The sequence below is a fragment of the Indicator indicator genome, chromosome 9 (assembly GCF_027791375.1).
Source record: "Indicator indicator isolate 239-I01 chromosome 9, UM_Iind_1.1, whole genome shotgun sequence".
Lineage (NCBI taxonomy): Eukaryota > Metazoa > Chordata > Aves > Piciformes > Indicatoridae > Indicator > Indicator indicator.
This window is the reverse complement of record NC_072018.1, coordinates 20351903-20367593: the sequence shown is the minus strand read 5'-3', so window position 1 is coordinate 20367593 and position 15691 is coordinate 20351903. Positions and strand designations below refer to the sequence as shown.

At 38.6% G+C, this 15691-nt stretch overlaps 1 protein-coding gene across 2 annotated transcripts in view; it reads left to right on the top strand.

Moving 5' to 3' along the window:
* PTCHD4 (patched domain containing 4) overlaps positions 1-11606 on the top strand; it is an 80787-nt gene extending 69181 nt beyond the window's left edge. For both annotated transcript variants that reach the window (XM_054383718.1, XM_054383717.1), the window contains exon 3: positions 9973-11606. In XM_054383718.1, coding sequence (XP_054239693.1) covers positions 9973-11606 — 1634 coding nt within the window. The remainder of the gene's footprint in view (positions 1-9972) is intronic.
* The last annotated feature ends 4085 nt before the right edge of the window (positions 11607-15691 follow it).

Below are 15691 nucleotides of genomic sequence, written 5' to 3'. Positions count from 1 at the left end.
GTCTCTCAGCTGGACAGGAGGATGCTGAGCAGTCCCACCAGCGGGACCACTGCAGCCAGAGCTGCGGTGCTGCAGTGCTCCAAATGCCTCCTGCTTGAGTTCCATCTGAGGCTTGGCAAGGACAGCAGAACAGCCTTCCCCCACCTTCTTGTGCAATGCAGAATCTGGGCTTTTGTGGAAGGAAAAGGGAGATTTAATACGTATCTTTCAAATTGCTGAGTCAGTCCCCCATATTTCCTTCACTCCCAGCAAACAGAAGCAAAAGGCTAACTCCTCCCACTCTGCCTTCCCAGCCCTTTTCTGAAGTAAACAAATGTCAGCAAATCCTGCACTAACAACACTGTTAAAAATATCTCCCTGTCAGCAGATGGGTTTATTTCTTCTGGTCTGGAGCTATCTCTTCATTGCAGAAAAGGTGTGGTTTTGCATCAAGATAAGTAGTTTAGATGTAAACCTTACTGGCTGAGTGAAGAGCAGGTGCTCTGCACCACAGTGTTACCAGATGGAGTAATTTCCAGACAGAAATTATTACAGAAGGAATGGATTTGACCTGCATTAAGTATCAAGACAGAAGCGAGCCCTACTTTTCTCAGAACCTGGCCCTGAGGTAGCAATTGAAAATGAGCTATTTCAGCCAAGATGCGGTTCTCGTGCTCAATAGTATATTAAAACCCTGTGAACCAAGCTAACCACAGGACCAGACCTTCAGCCACTGTGAAAAGATGGTGCCTCGTCAGGCGTCGGGGATGTGTGAGAAATATCTGTAATCAAAGAGACTATATCCTTTTCAAAAGCAGATAAATCCCCATAAAGCTTTGTCCAGAAGTCTTTCCAGGTGTTCAAGCAAGGGCACGCTGGTTGGATGACTGATTTCACAGGGGAAAGTAAACTGTGAACTTTTTCAGGCTTCTTTATTGTTGCATTCTGGCATCTTGAAGTTCACAAACTTCAGACTGTGCAGACAAATGTGTCTTGTCACTGAAAGGCAAAGTTTTCCCCTTTCATAAGTGGGTCCCACCAGTGAAAATATTATACACTTCCCTCCAGAAACTTGTCCCATTCCCTTCAAACACTCTCTTAATTTGCTCAGACCTACAAATGCACTTGTCATTTTTTGGTCATGTATTCCTTCACAGATTTTATTTGCTTCTCCAACTATTTAACATTTCTTTTTTTTTTTTTCTTTGAGGAGTCCACAATTACTCTCTCTCTGCCAAAAAGACCAAGTTATTTTTTTCCTGTAACAATTCAAGTATAGTTTCTTCTGTCTGGATGCCAGAATCTGCATTTGATCAAAGTATCTTTCTTTTTTGAGACTCCCTAGTACCTTGTTTATCTGATTTTCTTTCAGATTATACTGGATTGTCAAATCCAGGTGATAAACTAAACAATTTGATCAGTATCACAAATCCATCCTATGCTTTTAGTATAAATGAAAGTATCCTAAAACAGTTTGATCTAAATCCATTCCCCTTGTCTTCTATATGTCACTTAAACTCAAATCAATCAATAGCAGTTTCACCATAAGCCAGGAGTGTGCTCTTGTAGCCAAGAAGGTCAATGGTATCCTAGAGTGCATTAAGGCTAGCAGGTCAATGGAGGTTCTCCTCCCACTCTACTCTGCCCTGGTGAGGCCACACCTGCACTATTATGTCTAGAATCTGGGCTCCTCAGTTCAAGAGAGACAGGGAACTACTGGAGACAGTTCAAAGGAGAGCCACAAAGATGATGAGGGGACTGGAACATTTCTTTCATGAACAAAGTCTGAGAGACCTGGGGCTGTTCAGCCTGGAAAAGAGAATACAGAGAAGGCATCTTATCAATGTTTAGCAGTATCTATAGGATGGAGATCATGAGGATGGGGCTGGGATCTTTTCAGTGGTGCCCAGTGACAAGACAAGGGGCAACAGGTAGAACTAGAACATGGGAGGCTTCACTTAAACCTAAGGAAGATCTTACTTCCTTTGAGGATGCTGGAACACTGGAACATGCTTCACAGAAAGATTGTGGAGTCTCCTTCTCTGATGACTTTCAAAACCTGCCTGGATGTGTTCCTGTGCAACCTGATCTAGGCATACCTGCATTAGCAGAGGAGATTTTGTGTAATTTCCGTACACACAGTCTTTATTTACAATGTTCATTAAACGGCTTAGATGAGAAACAGCAAAAAGCATTTTAATTCATTGCTAAGCATAGCAGAAAACTAAGCAGGACTCCAAATTTATATACAATTTGCAAGCAATATATGTGAGCTTAAAAGTAAATCTCACATAATGAGGTGTGCAGCCAGGTAACTAATCACAGCCATTGAAATGTCCTCCATGTTTAGCTGTTTCAGTACATGGGGGGTTGGGGGAAGAAGGGGTTGCTATTTTCAGTTCAGTCTAACAAGAAGAGGAGCTTCTAGATGTGAAAAATTGTAAAATTTGAACTTAAAGTGAACTGTAACAAACAATCCCTGAATACAAAGTTCTGCCACTATGGTTCGCTTAGAAACACTTGTGTCTGGACTGGCAGTTCTTTGGCTCATCTCCAGTGCTCAGCCCTGGGCTTCTACCCAGGAATGCTTATGGTGAAGCTCTGGAAAGGCCTTGTCAATATGAAAGATCAAAAATTGGATAAGATTCAAAATCAGAGATGCCAAATTTATGTTAGCATTAATTATTCTTCACTCAAATCAAGATCAAGGTCCCCATTCCACTGGTGTCTGTGCAAACACTGTTTGCCTTGGAGAGCCTGCAAAATGAGAAACAGAAAATGATGAAAGATTGAAGATGTGCTGAAGGGATGTGGCAAGTAAGTAAATGATCAACATGTGATTTAGCCCATTTCTTGTAGTTTTTTGCTCATGTCTAGGCCTCTTTATGTTGTCTGGGACAACTTTTATTTTGAGGTGGATATAAAAGGGTAGAGTGAGGGGTTGTCAAAGGCTGTGGAGCTGATTAAGTGAAAAGAATATGTAAAAGAGAGGAGACCAAAAGAATGACTAAACTGTCATTTTTCCAACAGATTGACATTAATATAATTTACAGATTGATGTTCCTTAGGCTCTTGGAAGGCAAATTAATAGAGGAACTTTGCTATGATGGTTATTATTATTACATGATTTGGTTTTCTACAGACATGTGTCTCTATATAGACTTCCTCCAGCAATGGAAAAAATTAAGAAAACAGGGTAAAGACTGAAGATATGATTATTCTCATGCAATTTTAGTAGTTTAGAGGTGAGGTTCCTAAGCTGAATATCTCCACTCCCTTTCTAACAGCTGAAAAGAGAAAAGCATGGCTTTGAGAGGGTTGTGCAGATAAGTCAACTTTGGCTGAAACAATCAACATCTCCTACTGTAGTCACTGCAGGGAGATTGGTTAGTACAGCTATGGCTGTGGTTGAGAAATTGGCAGTATTTCATGGGAGCAGTGTTAGGCTGATCCTGAGCTCTTCTGAGATATCATTATACAGCAAACACCAGAAGACTCAAATGTGTGCCTCTCTCCTCACTGTTTTTCAGTCTCAAGCACTCACAGGGTTGCTCTCCACCAGGCTCCACTGAAATGCCCATGAGATTAAGTCTTTTATGTTTTGATCTCATCAGAAATTCCCAGAATTATTTAAAAGGCTTCCAGAAGTGCTCATGTGAGCAGAAGTAAATGTAATCATGTGGAGCACACAAGAAGGCATTAGCCACAGTCTGTGTGTTTAGCAGAAGTTCCCCACGATGCACTGTTGTTTTTCTAATGGTGTTCACATTGTAGTGGGGACACACCAAAATTGGGAGCTGTAAGGTGATAATGTGTTAAGGCCTGAAAGTATCATTTTTCACTTTTAAAAAAATGTCACTGCTATGGTAGGTGAGCTGGAACTAGATGACCTTAAAAGTCCATTTCAGCTCAAACCATTTCATGACTCTATGAAAATATCATGCCCAATTTCAAAAGAGTGCTCCATTGTGTGCCTCCATCATATTAGAGTAAGCAAAACTATTGCTTCCAAATTTTTATGTTATTACTGTTAATTTAGCTATTTATGTGTTGTAACACACAATTTTTGTATTCCCTTTGAAGTTCCTCATATCCTCTAAATAATCTTCAGTCTCATTTCTCCTTCATCTGTTACTCTTTACTATACATTTCCTTCATCTGATTTCCAAACTACAAGTCCTTTTCAATTATTTCAATTAAATTTAATTTTGCTGATTTCTGACCACTTCTCTAATTTTAAACTCTTGCTCTACAGAACTTTGAACTCTTCTGCAGTTTAGCCTCATGTACAAATTCCAGAGGTGTTCATATTATTAACAGAAAATATCAAAGAGAGTCAGGACCCAAACGGATCTTCGGTACAATCTCTCTTAAAATGTCCTTGTGAAAATTAATAGATCATTGGACACAACTCCATAGGGGCACACTTTCAATCAGATGAATATCTATTTCCCATGTTTTCCTCTAGACAGTAGTCACTTAATTTGGTTGTCAGATTACAAAGTAGTATAATATTGAGAAGCTAAGTCCAGTAGAAAGACATTAAAAGGCTTACTGAGATAGATAGCCTGTCTCCTTCTCCTTCTTTCCATTAGGCCAGATATTTTTCAAAGCATGAAATTAGGTTGACTTGAGATTATTGGGTTTTGATAATTCTGTATCATTTTTTTCTAATTGCCTTCCTATATTTTCAGTGATAGCAAACTGGTTTGCAACTGCTTATCCTGTTATCTTTTGAGATAGGAACCGAACTGATGGCTATGAATTTCTGCAGGTCATCTTCTTTCCCCTTTTTGAAGATAGATGCTGTGCTGCTTCTCTCCATTTTCCTTGAACCATCCCATCTACATTCATTCTCTAAGCTGTTAATAATTCAAACATTGCTGTGGCTTAGCTTTTAATGGATTCATTTCTCTAGGCTCTTGCACCTTAGATAAATTTAACTGAATCAAATGGTCTTTAATCTGTTATTCATTCTTCTCATTTCTATCCCTATCCTCTTTAAACTCATTTTAGATATAATTGGTAATGAACCTTTTGTTTTGAAATTTGAGATAGAAAGGGCATGTTATATCTCTACCTGCTCAGCAGTCTCTCACAAGACTCTAACCTCACAAGTAATGGAATAAAAATACCTGTTGTCTTGTTTCTTCATAAGTAGTCATAGGCCATTGCTTGTCTATCAAATAAAAAATTGTTGTACTTCATTCATGTCGTGTTAGTACCAGGGAAACTTGGCAGTTTTGACCCAGAGCCAAAGACCCTGTGAATCTTCCTAGAACTGCTCAGTGAACTTAACTCCATAGTCAATGCTGTCAGTGACATTAGCAATGGAGCTGAAGGAATAGAATTTTACAGAGTGTCTGTGGTGTCTGAATCATCAGAAATGCCAGAAAATGCTCAGAAAAACATGGGTTTATATTTTTGTTGGGAAAGGGCAATAGATCTACTTATCTGTGGACAACAACAGAGGCAGACTCCATACTTAGTATGATGTGGGAAAACCAACCAGGCAATGTTTTTTTTTTTCTTGTGGTAGCAAGGGAATTGCTGCACTATATTCCTCAATTTCTGTATTTGTGTGGTAGAGTTGAAGCTATCTGTATAGGGGGTGTGAGTGAAAATTTTATATTTTTCTACTACTACTACTACTACTAATCATAAGAAATAAGTGTGAATTTTCATCCTTGTAGTTAAAAATACTGATACTTTAATTCCCTAGTATATTACTCATTCTATTGGGGGTGGGGGGGGGAAGAAAAAAAGAAAAAAGAAAAAGAAAAGTCTAGAGTTTAATTACAGTATTTTAACTTACCACATTAACACAGGTGTGTGCATACAGATTAGTGTGTACTCTTGGGTAGTCTCTGCGTACTTGTATGTTTCACAAAAATACCCCTTTCTATTAGTCATTACATATATACCTAAGATTAAACACACATATTCATAACTGAGAATGTGATGCATTAAAATTTATGAATTAATAACAATTAAAAACATGGTAAAGAGGCAGCTGTGATCATAACCTTGCAGGTGAGTAGATAAGTGAGATTTTGGAATAAGCAGAGAAAAGTGAGTATACTGTAAATTGTTAATCGAGCTGGTAAAGCATTGCTTCACCTAAGGCTCCTTTGGAAAGTGCCAATGCATCATAAACTGTTTCTGAAAAAGGACTTCTTTTGATAAATTTCCAATAGCATTGCAATGATCCACACTACCTGTCTTAACATCTTCATAATCTTAATAATGACAGGCTACAAATACTGGACCAAATTCATTCATACCTAGGAGAGGGATAGAGGTCTCAAAAACTACTGCAATCCTAGAAGCTTTGTGAAAATTAATGTTTAGAAAGAAGAAAAAAACCCAAGTTAGTACCTCCTAAAAGAGACAGGAGGCAGAACTCAGTTACTTTATAATTTATTAGTAGCATCCAGGTGGTAAATTAGCTCATGCACCTCGACCAACTAGCACAGCAGTACACACTCAGCCGTGAACATGGGGTCAAGGAGAAGTGTCAGAAGGATGAGGGACACTGGGACTATTCACATAGGAGATCCCAGAAGCAAAGGAAAAATGCATGGAACATATTTCATTAAAGATGCTACTCATGGCCCAACAGTTTCACATTTTGCTTACTTCAGCCATTAAGTTTATTGGCAAGAGTCTGAAACAAACAAAAGCAAGTCTTTCTTTCATTCAGAAAGTAATGAAGTTAAAAAGCTCCTGGTAGCAGAAGGCTGTGGTGGCCAAAAGTATGAGTGCATTTAGAAATGGATTAAACAGGTGACTAAAGGTCACTCAGAGCCTCTGAACGTGAAGTTTCAAACACAGCCTCTAGTTTTGGCAGGCTTTTTGGCTGAAGTAAGAAATCTCAGAGATTAAAACTGAAAAAAAAATACTCTATATGTGTCCTGTTTCCAACATTCTTTTCTTGAAATTCTGTCCCTGTGTTTTTTCAGGGATAGGAGTACAATAATCCCTAGTTTTAACCCAATGTGGTAACTGTCATGCTGTTAAAGGCAGAAGAGACAAGTTAGAGAGGAAATACAGTCTCAAAGTCCCAGCTAGGCCCTAAATGAGTGTTTCCAATGTGAGTTTTGTAGACCAAAGACTCCCTTTGTCTTAAATCACAGCAAGGTACCTGGGAGAGTAAGGGTAAAGAAAGGAAACTGATGTAGAAAACCACATCTCCAGCTCTGTAAGACCACTCTGCCCTCAGTGGAAGAATCTTGATGGGATAGGAAGAATGATACCAGCAATAGGAGCAGAAATCCTGTACTACTTACTCATCCCTTCAGCCTTCTTATAAGAGATGAAAGCAAAAAGCTAAAGGAAGAAGAGAGATGCCTAAAACAGCAAGAAAAAGGTTAGAAGTTGATTCTGAGTAAGAGGACAAAAAGGATGAACATAAGGGATATTAACAAGTTTTAATTGGTAAAGTTATACATAAAAGAGACCTTTTTCAGAAATATCTGGAAAAGAATCATCCAAAATCAATTGGTAGGTAGAGACCAGAGATATCTGAGGAGATCACTGTGTTCTACTGTTTCCAAAACAGAATGAACCACCACCACTGAGCATATCCAGAGAAGGGTAGTGAAGGTGTTGAAGGGTCCAGAGCACAAGTATTCTAACGAGCAGCTGAGGGAACTGTGGCTGTTCAGTCTGGAGAAAAGGAGGCTGAGGGGAGACCTTCTAGCTCTCTACAACTACCTGAAAGGAGGTTGTAGTGAGGTGGGGGTCAATCTGTTCTCTCAAGAAACAAGAGGTAGGACAAGAGGAAATGGCCTCAAATTGCACCAGGGGAGGTTTTAGATTGGATATTAGGGACAATGTCTTCACTGAAAGCATTGGAACAGGCTGCCCAGAGAATTGGTTGAGTCACCACTCCTGGAGGTATTTAAAAGACATGTAGATGTGGTGCTTAGGGTCATGGTTTAGTGGTGGACATGGCAGTGCTGGATTAATGGTTACAGTCAATGGTCTTAAAGATCCTTTCCAACCTAAATGATTCAATTATTTTTATATCATTAAATTAAGCCATACCAGGACACAAGCATTGAAAGTGTTGACCAGCCAGGCTGTCCATGCTCTGCATGGTACTTACTCACCTTAAGCATAACACAAAATTGCATCAAAGTCACTGGATTCTACAGCTTTACTCAGCCAAAGGAGCCAATTCTTTGTGCTTGATGGTCCAAAAGTGACAGTGTGCCTTGAGAATTTGAACAGAATTGCTCTAAACCTACAAGATCCTCCTGAGCTGAGATGCTGATTGCAAAGACTTCTGTAACACTGTATGTTTATCTTTCACTAGGGGCATTGACTTGCAGTAAAACAAGTAACATTCACAGACCTTGACAGTTTATGTTGTGATTTCCCCTGTTTAGAATGGCTGTCAGGAGTCTGCTCTGGGTGATATAAGCATCTGTGTGAGTCCAAACAATTGAAATCCAGCCACAAACTCAGCAGATGTTTTGTTCAGTGTAACAGATTATTTGCAAATCTGTTGTCATATTTCTGGTTTTGTTTCAAGAAAATAATCTTTGTACACGCTTTGCTGCATTTAATTCTTCTACTGCAGAGAGTGAAGGCCCACAAACTGAGGCAGGAGCATCTGCAAACTGCTTCTACTTCTTTCTCTGCCCAGCAGTGTATTTCCTTGCATTGTCCAGAGTTTTGTCTAAGACTTGATCTAAAATACAGAGAATTTTCCAATCCAAACCCATTTTTCACCAAAATTTTAATTGAAATATAGACTCTTTTGTCTGTGTTTTTTAGTGTCAATTTTTATATTTTCCCCCAATTCTCTAATAGGAAATAAAGGAATATGAATGTGTGTGTGTGTGTGTATATATATATATATATATATATATATATATATATATATAAAAAGTATAAATTATATTAATATCTATATATAATGTTAGTTTAAGCTATTCCACTAGAATAGCTTCAATATTACCATTCTGTCCCAAAGTATAGAATTCCTGGACTGTGACTGAAATGAGTAAAATGAAAGTTTGTATTCAGCTTTAATTTATAGCAGAATAATACCTCTAAAATACCTCTCCAGATGGAATAAAGTAAGAACCTGTCATGGAGCACAGGTGATGCCTGACTTTTTTCTGAATGTCCTTGCACATGAGCTAAGAGATTTCTTTGTCACCAGAAGGAGCCCTGGGTAGCTGAGACAGAAACACACACAGAGGGAGATATAATGGTGAAAAACCTCACCATGTGTTTTCTAGACAATTAATGGGGACCAATGATTAAGCCAGTACTGTTCTCTCTCTCCATCATTGCCACCAGCAACATCCTTGTAGTGTAGAAAACCGTGTACTAACACTGAGAAGTTCCAATTTCACTTAGCTGGTAGAGACTATCATACAAATTTTACTCTGGTGATTTGTACCTAATGTCAGTATATGTTTTCCTTTGTCCAGCATGAAGAATCGATATGTCACTCGGTCACACCTACTCATTTCTCAAACAATGCCTCTAATTTACACTCTCTGGAAGAAAATGTTATTTGCATTTGCGTTTCAAACTGAATCCTTTAAATCTTGAAAGATGTAACAGGATGCCACAAGGAATTTCCAGAATGAAACACAGACTTGATCTAAACATCACATTCTCCTTTGTCTTATATATGTAGTCCATTTGGAATTAATTAATGGAATTAATTAATGGAATTAATTCTCAGTTCTCCATTCTCAAGTCTCCACTAATTCCAAAATCAGTGAGTGTCTTTTAAAGTGTATTTCTGATCATGGAGAATCACAGAATGTCGTGCTGTTTATTTTATCATCTACATATGAATTCTGGTTTCTAGATTTACACAGAATTTTCTATTTGTTTAACTGGTGAAAAAATTGTAACAAAACATACCTGGCAAAATGTTTTGACTGCTGGAGGAAGAAAAATCTGGGGAATGAAGTGACCCCCTTTTGCATATGCACAGGTATATACTTTGTTTTCTCATTTCAGGTCATGGAACCAAAGGAGTATTTGAACTTCTTTCAGGATGGCGTCGAACCAGAGAGAATCTGCCATTCAAGGACAGAGTAGCAGATGCCTACTCAGATGTCATGGTCTCCTACACAATGACAAGCTCTTTGTACTTCATAGCCTTCGGCATGGGTGCAAGTCCTTTCACCAACATTGAAGCTGTAAAAGTGTTTTGTCAGAACATGTGTGTCTCTATCTTGTTGAACTACTTCTATATCTTCTCATTCTTTGGCTCCTGTCTGGTCTTTGCTGGCCAGTTGGAGCAGAATCGCTATCACAGCATCTTCTGCTGTAAAATCCCTTCAGCAGAATACCTGGACCGGAAACCTGTGTGGTTCCAGACCATGATGAATGATGGCCACCAACACACTTCCCATCATGAGAGCAACCCATACCAGCATCACTTTATTCAGCACTTCCTCCGAGAACATTACAATGAGTGGATTACCAACATCTATGTTAAGCCATTTGTGGTGATACTGTATCTCATCTATGCCTCTTTCTCCTTTATGGGGTGCTTACAGATTAACGATGGAGCCAACATTATCAACCTTCTTGCCAGTGAATCTCCAAGCGTTGCCTATGCCCTCATACAGCAAAAGTATTTCAGCAACTACAGCCCAGTGATAGGTTTCTACATTTATGAACCTCTAGAGTACTGGAATGGCACTGTGCAAGAAGACCTAAAGACGCTAAGCCAAGGGTTCAATACAGTGTCCTGGATTGAACAATATTACCAGTACCTTCGAGTGGGTAACATCAGTGCAACCAACAAAAGTGACTTTATCAGTATCCTCCAGAGCTCGTTTTTAAAAAAACCAGAATTTCAGCACTTCAAAAATGACATCATTTTCTCCAAAGCTGGGGATGAGAACAATATAATTGCTTCTCGTTTGTACCTAGTGGCCAGGACTAGTGAAAACACACAAAGGGAGGCAGTAGAATTGCTGGAGAAGCTGAGGCCACTCTCCCTTATACAGAGCATCAAGTTCATTGTGTTCAATCCTACTTTTGTTTTCATGGACCACTATGGTTTGTCAGTCACTATGCCTGTCCTGATTTCTGGTTTTGGCATCCTGCTGGTGTTAATACTGACCTTTTTCCTCGTTATCCATCCTCTGGGAAATTTCTGGTTAATACTCAGTGTCACCTCAATAGAGCTGGGTGTCCTTGGCTTGATGACCTTATGGAATGTAGACATGGATTGCATTTCTATACTGTGCCTTATCTACACTTTGAATTTTGCCATAGATCACTGTGCACCCCTGCTTTATACATTTGTACTAGCTACTGAGCACACCCGAACTCAGTGTATAAAGAACTCCCTCCAAGAGCATGGGACAGCCATTTTGCAGAACGTTTCTTCTTTTCTTATTGGGTTGGTTCCCCTTCTCTTTGTGCCTTCAAACTTGACCTTCACACTGTTCAAATGCTTGCTGCTTGCCAGCAGTTGCACACTTCTGCACTGTTTTGTTATTTTGCCTGTCTTTCTAACCTTTTTCCCACCTTCCAAAAAGCACCACAAGAAAAAGAAACGGGCCAAAAGGAAGGAACGAGAAGAGATTGAATGCATAGAGATACAGGAGAATCCTGATCATGTTACAGCAGTCTGAAAGGCTTAGAAAAAAATAGTAGTATATTCTCTTTTTAAAAAAGCGTTGCACAGAGATGCAGGGAAAATAGAGCAAAGATCTCAGCTGCTTGTGCTGGCCAGGTCTGACAAGGCAAAAGAAGATCAAGAAGGGGTATTCATGACACATCAAGGTGCATTTTTTTTTTTTTAACAAAAATAATGAAAGTAAAAATATTCTCAGATGTTTCCATTGAATCCTCAGTTCTCCACTGGGAAAGAGTCTGTTGGCCATTAGGTGTTTCTGAATCTCAAACTGTAGCTCTAATGGGAATTTCTTGTTCTGTCATATGTAGGACCGAAGCAAAGGTGAAAAAAAGTTACCATTAACTAAGTGGTAGGGGGAAAGGCAGATTTGTTTGATAAAAATGTCATGGGGAAAAAAAAGAAAACAAAATCAAACCTACCACATCTCAAATAAGAAAAAAAGAACAAGACCAAGAGATATGAAAGAACGTCATGATATTTTTGTCTTATTTTCTTGAGCCATTAGTTAGGATGCAACCTATGCACTTGGGAAGTAGATGTTTAAAACCATCTAATCCAAAGCAATTCCCAATTCTTTAACACTATAATTAGAGTGTTATTGTGAACACGAAAGGCAAAGCTATACTGCTAAGGGATAGAGGTTCTGTTTATGTAGAGGAAGAAGTAATCATACCTAATTGGAAGTTTGACATTTCATTTCTTTCAATGAGACACATGATCTTTCTCCCAAGAGGCCATAATTGGTAGCTAATAGCATGCACACATTTTGGTGTTTCTGAATTTTAAAACTCCCTTCAAACTAACCAGTCACATGAAACTAACCCAGGCCATCCACACTGCAGCAGTATTTACAGTTCCTGCAGTGTAACACTTTTGAATTCTAATTTCTTAGTGCTGACAAGAAATACTTGAGTATTAGTCAAGCAGGCACTTTAAATGTAACGATGGACTGCATATCACAGGCATAACGTGGTTGTGTAACAGCTGAGTCACTTCTGGAGCACCTGCACAGTGTTACCGTCATATGTTTGGTCCAATGGTTGAAGGGTTATGCTTGCTGGTCCCTGCAATATGTGCTGCAGGAGGTGGGATTTTCCTCTGCTTTAAGAAAAAACAGCAGTCAAATACTTGCCACACACACACACACACACGAAAGATTTTGTTAATGTCTGCATGGGGCTGAATCAACTGCTAGTTGTAAAAAGACAAATCGGTCCCCTGTGGGAAGGGGAGGGGAGGGTGAAATACATCATTATTATTATTATTTTTATTATTATTAAATATTTGATCATCTGCAAGGAAAGCTTTGTTATGGCAGCTGAAATTTTACAGGGGAGAGCACTAAATCTGCAGTTACTATGTGATACTAGAAATTGTACTGTAAAGAACTGTGAATTACTTTCTCTGCTATGTAAACTATACAGCTTGGTAGCCCCACAAAAAGGGATAAAGCAGATCTAGCCATTTCAGTTTGCTCTTGGCCCAATTCTGCACTGGAGCTTGCCATGTCCATTTCCCCTTTTAGTAGTTTAAAAGGGCTTGCTTTCTACTCTCTGGAATATGGCATAGTATCACCTACACGAGTAATGTCTTCCTGAATATATAGTATCCATGAGGACACTATGTAAAGATATCACTATATGGAGTGTTTATGTCTACTTTGTAGTACTTGTGGGTATCTTTAAAAGATATCTGGAAGCTGTTTATCTTCCAAAATGTTTATACATATCTATTTGTGGCTGATTAATTCAGTCTCAAACCTGCGGAGTCTGCTGATGAGGGTGTGTACATATATTTCACTAAAAAGATCTCTGCAAGAAATTGATTCTTTGTTATGTGACATCTCTCACCTCTTCCTACTGCTCCATGGCTAAGGTGAGCCAGAGAAAATACACTTGCACCACAAAAAGCCATTTGAATGCCAGTTGTAATGTTCATTAGCTGCTTCTGTTCCCAAAGAATGCAGCTTCACTTCTCCTCTATACTTTCTGTACTTTGCCATTACTATTTGCCAAAAAAAAACAACCTCTATGTTTTGGGAGCTTTGTGTGTTTAGGTTAAAGCTCTTGATTGTTAAAGAAACCTTTCACCTGCAACCAGTTTTAGAGAAAGATAAACTTTCTACATAGGTAAAGCTTCCAAAGTTTGAATCCAGGTCTAAACTTCAGGTGTAGCCAGATCAAGGCTATTGGTTTGACCTAAGATATTCAAGGGCCAGCTGCAAAACTGAGATCTAAACAGTTTAGTAAGGATTAGGATCAGGGTATGGTTTAATGCTGCATTATGGTTCAGATGTATCTCTGCTTGGGAAGTATTTAATGACTTTGATTTGCATCCTGAAGACACTGTACAATATCCATCCTTCTTAGAACAGTCAGTTATGAATGTCAGGCTTTCCATGCCTGTTATATTCCCTCTGCTGCCCATGAAAAACCTGGATTGTTGCATCATAACTGTGACCCTGGGATGTACTATGGGTGAACTTGTTTGTCTTCTCATGTACTGCCCAGATGTATCCCAGGGATCTCTGTCATGCATTGTGTCAAAGGACGTTAAGTTTTCCAAAGCTATCAAAACCAGGATTCATCTAACTTTGAATGTTGACAATGTCGAAATTTATATTTGAGTTTCCTTTACGGAAACAGAAGAGGGACAGACACTTCCGAACTCTTTTACAGTTGTGGATCAGGGGCAAATAAATTGCACCTTAAAAAATGCATATTTGTGTCCATTGGTGGTAAAGGAAACTCAGCACAATTAATTCAGACACAGATATCATCAAAGCAGACTTATCCAGATTTGGTGAGATTAACCCTACTTAAAATCAGCAAGTGAAAGAGAAAACAAACAAACAAACAAAAACATAGAAACTTTCCTCCTAAGCAAGGCACACAAAAATGGACTAGAGTTTGATGAGATGTCAAACCAGCTTCTCTCTCGATATTATACATCTGCATTAACATTTGTATATACCAAACTCAAGATACATAGATTACACTCTGGGACTAGAAGTTTCTTATGTCTACATCAGTGCAGGAGTGAAGCAGAAAACAAATCAGATCTTGTATGGATGTCATTTTATTACTTTATCATCAACAATTTTCCAGATCCATTAAGAAAGGTGTGACTCCTGCAGATACTTCAGTCTCTGCAGAGCAAAGAAAACTCATCTGAATCTGAAAAAAAGAAAAAACCCCAAACAACTGGAATTGTCTGAGGATGGGAAGTCCATATTTTTTAATTCCTTCACCTTTTTTTTTTTGCTTATTTTGATTTTAATCATTTTCTGTAGCACCTGTTCAGCTCAGCTAGAGTTACATAAACATTTGTGAAGAAAGGACATAGTCCATGCAAAACAATTTGACACTGATACATGCTTCATATTTGATCTTCATTGTACACCTTTGTTGTTATCATAAGCTCCCTGGGATAGTGGCCATATTTCATTAATATTTGTTTTTATATATGGTCTGCACAAGCTGCCAAGAACCCTGTGTGCATTTCCTACTTAGATTAGTTTCACTCCCTCAAAGATTCTTGAGATAATTGTTGAAATCCACAGATTCATTGTTGTGATATACCTGTCTTTGCATGCTTTTTGTCTGGTAAGAAGTGAATTCATGACAGGTGGACCTCTTACACTGTTGATGTGCTTGTTGAACAATTATCCATCTGTAGTCTATAGCCATTATTGCATGATGTGCTCAGGAGGCTGCAGTGAAGGTATATTTTCTTTCTGTAATTTTTTCTTTACACTTTCCCATGCAGGCTATTTTAACCCTAATTAATCTATTCCTCTGTCTTTTTTATTAGAGTTAAGTCTAACAAATCAGCATGCTTTTTGTGGCACAAAAAAGCATGTGGATGCATTATATCTTGCATGCATAATTTAAAGATATTGTCTTCAGAGGTTTCATTCTCAACTTTTTAGGTCAAAAACTTCCTATTTATGATGTAATCTGTCACATGCTAATATCTATTCAACTTCACTTGAACAACTCTAGTTTTGAAATTTTCCCTAGTAGGAAGGAAAAGAACCAAGGGGGAAGGAAGAAATACAAAGTAGTTTTGTAATCAGTG